Source organism: Salvelinus alpinus, chromosome 34 (assembly GCF_045679555.1).
Source record: "Salvelinus alpinus chromosome 34, SLU_Salpinus.1, whole genome shotgun sequence".
In the NCBI taxonomy this organism is placed as follows: Eukaryota; Metazoa; Chordata; class Actinopteri; order Salmoniformes; family Salmonidae; genus Salvelinus; species Salvelinus alpinus.
Window position 1 is genome coordinate 3,189,740 of NC_092119.1, and position 9,579 is coordinate 3,199,318.

The 9,579-nt window shown below is 52.6% G+C and overlaps 1 protein-coding gene across 1 annotated transcript in view; it reads right to left on the minus strand.

Moving 5' to 3' along the window:
• The window catches only part of LOC139563419 (son of sevenless homolog 2-like), a 72,188-nt gene that overhangs the window by 42,624 nt on the left and 19,985 nt on the right, over positions 1-9,579 (minus strand). The window contains exons 2-4 of the mRNA XM_071382074.1: positions 6,207-6,464; positions 3,223-3,387; positions 1,413-1,619 (exon numbers count right to left, since the gene is read on the minus strand). Of these exons, the coding sequence (XP_071238175.1) occupies positions 1,413-1,619; positions 3,223-3,387; positions 6,207-6,464 (630 nt within the window). The remainder of the gene's footprint in view (positions 1-1,412; positions 1,620-3,222; positions 3,388-6,206; positions 6,465-9,579) is intronic.

The window sequence follows — 9,579 nt, forward strand, 5'->3', positions numbered from 1 at the left end:
CTAGGTGTCTATAAGCTGTTACACTGTTTCCACCCGAGGTGTCTATAAGCTGTTACACTGTTTCCACCCGAGGTGTCTATAAGCAGTTATGAGGTGTCTATAAGCTGTTATACTGTTTCCACCCGAGGTGTCTATAAGCAGTTATGAGGTGTCTAAGCAGGTACACTGTTTCCACCCGAGGTGTCTATAAGCTGTTACACTGTTTCCACCCGAGGTGTCTATAAGCTGTTATACTGTTTCCACCCGAGGTGTCTATAAGCAGTTATGAGGTGTCTATAAGCAGGTACACTGTTTCCACCCGAGGTGTCTATAAGCAGTTATGAGGTGTCTATAAGCTGTTACACTGTTTCCACCCGAGGTGTCTATAAGCTGTTATACTGTTTCCACCCGAGGTGTCTATAAGCTGTTATACTGTTTCCACCCGAGGTGTCTATAAGCTGTTATACTGTTTCCACCCGAGGTGTCTATAACCTGTTATACTGTTTCCACCCGAGGTGTCTATAACCTGGTATACTGTTTCCACACGAGGTGTCTATAAGCTGTTATACTGTTTCCACCCGAGGTGTCTATAAGCTGTTATACTGTTTCCACCCGAGGTGTCTATAAGCAGTTATGAGGTGTCTATAAGCAGGTACACTGTTTCCACCCGAGGTGTCTATAAGCAGTTATGAGGTGTCTATAAGCTGTTACACTGTTTCCACCCGAGGTGTCTATAAGCTGTTACACTGTTTCCACCCGAGGTGTCTATAAGCTGTTATACTGTTTCCACCCGAGGTGTCTATAAGCTGTTACACTGTTTCCACCCGAGGTGTCTATAAGCTGTTATACTGTTTCCACCCGAGGTGTCTATAACCTGTTATACTGTTTCCACCCGAGGTGTCTATAACCTGGTATACTGTTTCCACACGAGGTGTCTATAAGCTGTTATACTGTTTCCACCTGAGGTGTCTATAAGCTGTTATACTGTTTCCACCCCTAGGTGTCTATAAGCTGTTATACTGTTTCCACCCGAGGTGTCTATAAGCTGTTATACTGTTTCCACCCCTAGGTGTCTATAAGCTGTTATACTGTTTACACCCCGAGGTGTCTATAAGCTGTTATACTGTTTCCACCCGAGGTGTCTATAAGCTGTTATACTGTTTCCACCCCGAGGTGTCTATAAGCAGTTGTGAGGCGTCTATAAGCTGTTATACTGTTTCCACCCGAGGTGTCTATAAGCAGTTACACTGTTTCCACCCGAGGTGTCTATAAGCTGTTATACTGTTTCCACCCGAGGTGTCTATAAGCTGTTATACTGTTTCCACCCGAGGTGTCTATAAGCAGTTACACTGTTTCCACCCGAGGTGTCTATAAGCTGTTATACTGTTTCCAACCGAGGTGTCTATAAGCAGTTACACTTTTACTGTTCTCACCTGAGGCGTGAAGATCTTGTTGTTGAACAGGAAGTGATGTCGGAACACCTTGATGATGAGGTCGAGCTCCCGCAGGTACTGACGCTCCTCTGCGATCTCCAGGCGCACCAGGTCGTCGTAGGTCAGCTCCCCGGACGATGACGGCTCCTCCGTACACTGAGACACCAGACCGATGTCCTCGTCCTGGTCAAACATGTCCATTAGGACCTGCAACAGAGACATCAGGTCAGACATGTCCATTAGGACCTGCAACAGAGACATCAGGTCAGACATGTCCATTAGGACCTGCAACAGAGACATCAGGTCAGACATGTCCATTAGGACCTGAGACAGAGACATCAGGTCAAACATGTCCATTAGGACCTGCAACAGAGACATCAGGTCAGACATGTCCATTAGGACCTGCAACAGAGACATCAGGTCAGACATGTCCAACACCTGGGACGGACACATCAGGTCAGACATGTCCAACACCTGGGACGGACAGAGACATCAGGTCAAACATGTCCATTAGGACCTGCAACAGAGACATCAGGTCAGACATGTCCATTAGGACCTGCAACAGAGACATCAGGTCAGACATGTCCATTAGGACCTGCAACAGAGACATCAGGTCAGACATGTCCATTAGGACCTGCAACAGAGACATCAGGTCAGACATGTCCATTAGGACCTGCAACAGAGACATCAGGTCAGACATGTCCATTAGGACCTGCAACAGAGACATCAGGTCAGACATGTCCATTAGGACCTGCAACAGAGACATCAGGTCAGACATGTCCATTAGGACCTGCAACAGAGACATCAGGTCAGACATGTCCATTAGGACCTGCAACAGAGACATCAGGTCAGACATGTCCATTAGGACCTGCAACAGAGACATCAGGTCAGACACGTCCAACACCTGGGACGGACACAGAGACATCAGGTCAGACATGTCCATTAGGACCTGCAACAGAGACATCAGGTCAGACATGTCCATTAGGACCTGCAACAGAGACATCAGGTCAGACATGTCCATTAGGACCTGAGACAGAGACATCAGGTCAGACATGTCCATTAGGACCTGCAACAGAGACATCAGGTCAGACATGTCCATTAGGACCTGCAACAGAGACATCAGGTCAGACACGTCCAACACCTGGGACGGACACAGAGACATCAGGTCAGACACGTCCAACACCTGGGACGGACACAGAGACATCAGGTCAGACACGTCCAACACCTGGGACGGACACAGAGACATCAGGTCAGACACGTCCAACACCTGGGACGGACACAGAGACATCAGGTCAGACACGTCCAACACCTGGGACGGACACAGAGACATCAGGTCAGTAATGTCCAACACCTGGGACGGACACAGAGACATCAGGTCAGACATGTCCAACACCTGGGACGGACACAGAGACATCAGGTCAGACATGTCCAACACCTGGGACGGACACAGAGACATCAGGTCAGACATGTCCAACACCTGGGACGGACACAGAGACATCAGGTCAGACATGTCCAACACCTGGGACGGACACAGAGACATCAGGTCAGACACGTCCAACACCTGGGACAGAGACAGGTGAGCAAGTCAACCAGGACCATAGAATATATCTACCGACTTCAGAGTGGATTGGAATTGAAGGTGAACGAGAGATGCAAAAACACACACACAGACAGAGAGACAGCTAGACGCAGACAGCTAGACGCAGACAGACAGAGACAGCTAGACGCAGACAGCTAGACGCAGACAGACAGCTAGACGCAGACAGACGCAGACAGACAGCAAGACGCAGACAGATGGTATGTTTCCTACCTTGTCTGCACACATGGACACCTTGATGTCTTGCTGGCTGATCTCATAGTGTCTGATGTTACCAACGTAGTTTCCTGCTAGCTTCAGGATGTCAGCCGATATGTACTCTAGCACCGCCACGATGTAGAGGCAGACGTGGTAGTCTATTTTATAACCCAGCACCTCCTGTTGACACGACAAACAGGGGGGGGGGGGGTTAGAGAGGAGAGAGAGGGGGGGTTTAAAGTTAGGGAGGAGAGGAGAGAGAGGGGGGGGGGTTTAGAGTTAGGGAGGAGAGAGGAGAGAGAGGGGGGGGGGTTTAGAGTTAGGGAGGAGAGAGGAGAGAGAGGGATGTTTAGAGGTAGGGAGGAGAGAGGAGAGAGAGGGAGGTTTAGAGTTAGGGAGGAGAGAGGAGAGAGAGGGAGGTTTAGAGTTAGGGAGGAGAGGAGAGAGGGGGGGGTTTAGAGTTAGGGAGGAGAGGAGAGAGAGGGAGGGGTTTAGAGTTAGGGAGGAGAGGAGAGAGGGGGGGGTTTAGAGTTAGGGAGGAGAGGAGAGAGGGGGGGGTTTAGAGTTAGGGAGGAGAGGAGAGAGGGGGGTTTAGAGTTAGGGAGGAGAGGAGAGAGGGGGGGGTTTAGAGTTAGAGAGGAGAGAGGGGGGGGTTTAGAGTTAGGGAGGAGAGGAGAGAGAGGGGGGTTTAGAGTTAGGGAGGAGAGAGGAGAGGAGAGAGAGGGGGGGGGTAGAGTTAGGGAGGAGAGAGGAGAGGAGAGAGAGGGGGGGGTTTAGAGTTAGGGAGGAGAGAGAGGGGGGGTTTAGAGTTAGGGAGGAGAGAGAGGGGGGGGTTTAGAGTTAGGGAGGAGAGAGAGGGGGGGGTTTAGAGTTAGGGAGGAGAGAGAGGGGGGGTTTAGAGTTAGGGAGGAGAGAGAGGGGGGGTTTAGAGTTAGGGAGGAGAGAGAGGGGGGGTTTAGAGTTAGGGAGGAGAGAGAGGGGGGGTTTAGAGTTAGGGAGGAGAGAGGGGGGGGTTTAGAGTTAGGGAGGAGAGGAGAGAGAGGGGGGTTTAGAGTTAGGGAGGAGAGAGGAGAGGAGAGAGAGGGGGGGGGTAGAGTTAGGGAGGAGAGAGGAGAGGAGAGAGAGGGGGGGGTTTAGAGTTAGGGAGGAGAGAGAGGGGGGGTTTAGAGTTAGGGAGGAGAGAGAGGGGGGGGTTTAGAGTTAGGGAGGAGAGAGAGGGGGGGGTTTAGAGTTAGGGAGGAGAGAGAGGGGGGGTTTAGAGTTAGGGAGGAGAGAGAGGGGGGGTTTAGAGTTAGGGAGGAGAGAGAGGGGGGGTTTAGAGTTAGGGAGGAGAGAGAGGGGGGGTTTAGAGTTAGGGAGGAGAGAGAGGGGGGTTTAGAGTTAGGGAGGAGAGAGAGGGGGGGTTTAGAGTTAGGGAGGAGAGAGAGGGGGGGGTTAGAGTTAGGGAGGAGAGAGGAGAGAGAGGGGGGGGTTTAGAGTTAGGGAGGAGAGAGGAGAGAGAGGGGGGGTTTAGAGTTAGGGAGGAGAGAGGAGAGAGAGGGGGGGGTTTAGAGTTAGGGAGGAGAGAGAGGGGGGGTTTAGAGTTAGGGAGGAGAGAGGAGAGGTTTAGAGTTAGGGAGGAGAGAGAGGGGGGGGGTTAGAGTTAGGGAGGAGAGAGAGGGGGGGGGTTAGAGTTAGGGAGGAGAGAGAGGGGGGGGGGTTAGAGTTAGGGAGGAGAGAGAGGGGGGGGTTTAGAGTTAGGGAGGAGAGAGAGGGGGGGTTTAGAGTTAGGGAGGAGAGAGGAGAGGTTTAGAGTTAGGGAGGAGAGAGAGGGGGGGGGTTAGAGTTAGGGAGGAGAGAGAGGGGGGGGGTTAGAGTTAGGGAGGAGAGAGAGGGGGGGGGTTAGAGTTAGGGAGGAGAGAGAGGGGGGGGGTTTAGAGTTAGGGAGGAGAGAGAGGGGGGGGTTTAGAGTTAGGGAGGAGAGAGGGGGGGGGGGTTTAGAGTTAGGGAGGAGAGGAGAGAGAGGGGGGTTTAGAGTTAGGGAGGAGAGGAGAGAGAGGGGGGTTTAGAGTTAGGGAGGAGAGAGGAGAGAGGGGGGTTTAGAGTTAGGGAGGAGAGGAGAGAGAGGGGGGTTTAGAGTTAGGGAGGAGAGGAGAGAGAGGGGGGTTTAGAGTTAGGGAGGAGAGAGAGAGGGGGGGGTTTAGAGTTAGGGAGGAGAGGAGAGAGAGGGGGGTTTAGAGTTAGGGAGGAGAGAGAGGGGGGGTTTAGAGTTAGGGAGGAGAGAGAGGGGGGGTTTAGAGTTAGGGAGGAGAGAGAGGGGGGGTTTAGAGTTAGGGAGGAGAGAGGAGAGAGAGGGGGGGGTTTAGAGTTAGGGAGGAGAGAGAGGGGGGGTTTAGAGTTAGGGAGGAGAGGAGAGGAGAGAGGGGGTTTAGAGTTAGGGAGGAGAGAGGAGAGGAGAGAGGGGGTTTAGAGTTAGGGAGGAGAGAGGAGAGGAGAGAGGGGGTTTAGAGTTACGGAGGAGAGGAGAGAGGGGGGTTTAGAGTTAGGGAGGAGAGAGAGGGGGGGTTTAGAGTTAGGGAGGAGAGAGAGGGGGGGTTTAGAGTTAGGGAGGAGAGAGAGGGGGGGTTTAGAGTTAGGGAGGAGAGAGAGGGGGGGATTAGAGTTAGGGAGGAGAGAGAGGGGGGGTTTAGAGTTAGGGAGGAGAGAGAGGGGGGGTTTAGAGTTAGGGAGGAGAGAGGAGAGGTTTAGAGTTAGGGAGGAGAGGAGAGAGAGAGGGGGGTTTAGAGTTAGGGAGGAGAGGAGAGAGAGAGGGGGGTTTAGAGTTAGGGAGGAGAGGAGAGAGGGGGGGGGGTTTAGAGTTAGGGAGGAGAGGAGAGAGGGGGGGGGGGGTTTAGAGTTAGAGAGGAGAGAGGGGGGGGGGGGGGGGGGTTTAGAGTTAGGGGGATTTTCTGGAGCTTCTAAATGTCTTGTGGTGCCAGTGATTTGTTTCTCATTTGAGCCCTGTTAAGGGGGATATGTACCTTGAGTAGAGGGTGTATCTTATCCACGGGGAGCAGTAGAGGGTTCCTCCTCTTCCTCTTCTCAATGGCCGACTGGGCGTCAGCTATGGCCCATTTATCTATGGGGTGGGGGAAGGTCTTCTGGACACGCTCCTCCACATCCTGTACAGACCGTGGCTGGGCCACACACAGCATGCTGAGCAGCTGCAGGATCAGCTCTTCAATGTGCTGCAGAGCTCCCTCCTTGGCCGACAGGTTGGGGTGCACCTGCAGCTGCACCTGGAAGAGATAGGGACGATGGGGACAAACGTCAGAGACCCAGAGAGAGTTCGGTTTAGAAAGAGGAGGAGAGGGGCTCAGTTTTAGAAAGAGGAGGAGAGGGGCTCGGTTTTAGAAAGAGGAGGAGAGGGGCTCCGTTTTAGAAAGAGGAGGAGAGGGGCTCCGTTTTAGAAAGAGGAGGAGAGGGGCTCCGTTTTAGAAAGAGGAGGAGAGGGGCTCAGTTTTAGAAAGAGGAGGAGAGGGGCTCCGTTTTAGAAAGAGGAGGAGAGGGGCTCCGTTTTAGAAAGAGGAGGAGAGGGGCTCCGTTTTAGAAAGAGGAGGAGAGGGGCTCCGTTTTAGAAAGAGGAGGAGAGGGGCTCGGTTTTAGAAAGAGGAGGAGAGGGGCTCGGTTTTAGAAAGAGGAGGAGAGGGGCTCCGTTTTAGAAAGAGGAGGAGAGGGGCTCCGTTTTAGAAAGAGGAGGAGAGGGGCTCCGTTTTAGAAAGAGGAGGAGAGGGGCTCGGTTTTAGAAAGAGGAGGAGAGGGGCTCGGTTTTAGAAAGAGGAGGAGAGGGGCTCCGTTTTAGAAAGAGGAGGAGAGGGGCTCCGTTTTAGAAAGAGGAGGAGAGGGGCTCCGTTTTAGAAAGAGGAGGAGAGGGGCTCCGTTTTAGAAAGAGGAGGAGAGGGGGCTCAGTTTTAGAAAGAGGAGGAGAGGGGGCTCAGTTTTAGAAAGAGGAGGAGAGGGGGCTCAGTTTTAGAAAGAGGAGGAGAGGGGCTCAGTTTTAGAAAGAGGAGGAGAGGGGCTCAGTTTTAGAAAGAGGAGGAGAGGGGCTCAGTTTTAGAAAGAGGAGGAGAGGGGCTCAGTTTTAGAAAGAGGAGGAGAGGGGCTCAGTTTTAGAAAGAGGAGGAGAGGGGCTCAGTTTTAGAAAGAGGAGGAGAGGGGCTCAGTTTTTAGAAAGAGGAGGAGAGGGGCTCGTTTTAGAAAGAGGAGGAGAGAAGAGGGGCTCGTTTTAGAAAGAGGACGAGAGAAGAGGGGCTCGTTTTAGAAAGAGGACGAGAGAAGAGGGGCTCGTTTTAGAAAGAGGACGAGAGAAGAGGGGTTCGTTTTAGAAAGAGGACGAGAGAAGAGGGGCTCGTTTTAGAAAGAGGAGGTGAGAAGAGGGGCGCGTTTTAGAAAGAGGACGAGAGAAGAGGGGCTCGTTTTAGAAAGAGGACGAGAGAAGAGGGGTTCGTTTTAGAAAGAGGACGAGAGAAGAGGGGCTCGTTTTAGAAAGAGGAGGTGAGAAGAGGGGCGCGTTTTAGAAAGAGGAGGGGAGAAGAGGGGCGCGTTTTAGAAAGAGGAGGGGAGAAGAGGGGCGCGTTTTAGAAAGAGGAGGAGAGAAGAGGGGCTCGTTTTAGAAAGAGGAGGAGAGGGGCGCGTTTTAGAAAGAGGAGGAGAGAAGAGGGGCGCGTTTTAGAAAGAGGAGGGGAGAAGAGGGGCGCGTTTTAGAAAGAGGAGGGGAGAAGAGGTGCGCGTTTTAGAAAGAGGAGGTGAGAAGAGGGGCGCGTTTTAGAAAGAGGAGGGGAGAAGAGGGGCGCGTTTTAGAAAGAGGAGGGGAGAAGAGGGGCGCGTTTTAGAAAGAGGAGGAGAGAAGAGGGGCTCGTTTTAGAAAGAGGAGGAGAGAAGAGGGGCTCGTTTTAGAAAGAGGACGAGAGAAGAGGCGTTCGTTTTAGAAAGAGGACGAGAGAAGAGGGGCTCGTTTTAGAAAGAGGAGGAGAGAAGAGGGGCGCGTTTTAGAAAGAGGAGGGGAGAAGAGGGGCGCGTTTTAGAAAGAGGAGGGGAGAAGAGGGGCGCGTTTTAGAAAGAGGAGGGGAGAAGAGGGGCGCGTTTTAGAAAGAGGAGGAGAGAAGAGGGGCTCGTTTTAGAAAGAGGAGGAGAGAAGAGGGGCTCGTTTTAGAAAGAGGAGGGGAGAAGAGGGGCTCGTTTTAGAAAGAGGAGGAGAGAAGAGGGGCTCGTTTTAGAAAGAGGAGGGGAGAAGAGGGGCTCGTTTTAGAAAGAGGGGGAGAGAAGAGGGGCTCGTTTTAGAAAGAGGGGGAGAGAAGAGGAGCTCGTTTTAGAAAGAGGGGGAGAGAAGAGGCGCTCGTTTTAGAAAGAGGACGAGAGAAGAGGGGCTCGTTTTAGAAAGAGGACGAGAGAAGAGGGGTTCGTTTTAGAAAGAGGACGAGAGAAGAGGGGCTCGTTTTAGAAAGAGGAGGTGAGAAGAGGGGCGCGTTTTAGAAAGAGGAGGGGAGAAGAGGGGCGCGTTTTAGAAAGAGGAGGGGAGAAGAGGGGCGCGTTTTAGAAAGAGGAGGAGAGAAGAGGGGCTCGTTTTAGAAAGAGGAGGAGAGGGGCGCGTTTTAGAAAGAGGAGGAGAGAAGAGGGGCGCGTTTTAGAAAGAGGAGGGGAGAAGAGGGGCGCGTTTTAGAAAGAGGAGGGGAGAAGAGGGGCGCGTTTTAGAAAGAGGAGGGGAGAAGAGGGGCGCGTTTTAGAAAGAGGAGGTGAGAAGAGGGGCGCGTTTTAGAAAGAGGAGGGGAGAAGAGGGGCGCGTTTTAGAAAGAGGAGGAGAGAAGAGGGGCTCGTTTTAGAAAGAGGAGGAGAGAAGAGGGGCGCGTTTTAGAAAGAGGAGGGGAGAAGAGGGGCGCGTTTTAGAAAGAGGAGGAGAGAAGAGGGGCTCGTTTTAGAAAGAGGAGGAGAGAAGAGGGGCTCGTTTTAGAAAGAGGAGGAGAGAAGAGGTGCTCGTTTCAGAAAGAGGAGGAGAGGGGCTCGTTTTAGAAAGAGGAGGAGAGGAGAGGGGCGCGTTTCAGAAAGAGGAGGAGAGGGGCTCGTTTTAGAAAGAGGACGAGAGAAGAGGAGGCCCGTTTTAGAAAGAGGAGGGGAGAAGAGGGGCTCGTTTTAGAAAGAGGAGGAGAGAAGAGGGGCTCGTTTTAGAAAGAGGGGGAGAGAAGAGGGGCTCGTTTTAGAAAGAGGGGGAGAGAAGAGGAGGCCCGTTTTAGAAAGAGGAGGGGAGAAGAGGGGCTCGTTTTAGAAAGAGGAGGAGAGAAGAGGGGCGTGTTTTAGAAAGAGGGGGAGAGAAGAGGGGCTCGTTTTAGAAAGAGGAGGGGAGAAGAGGAGGCCCGTTTT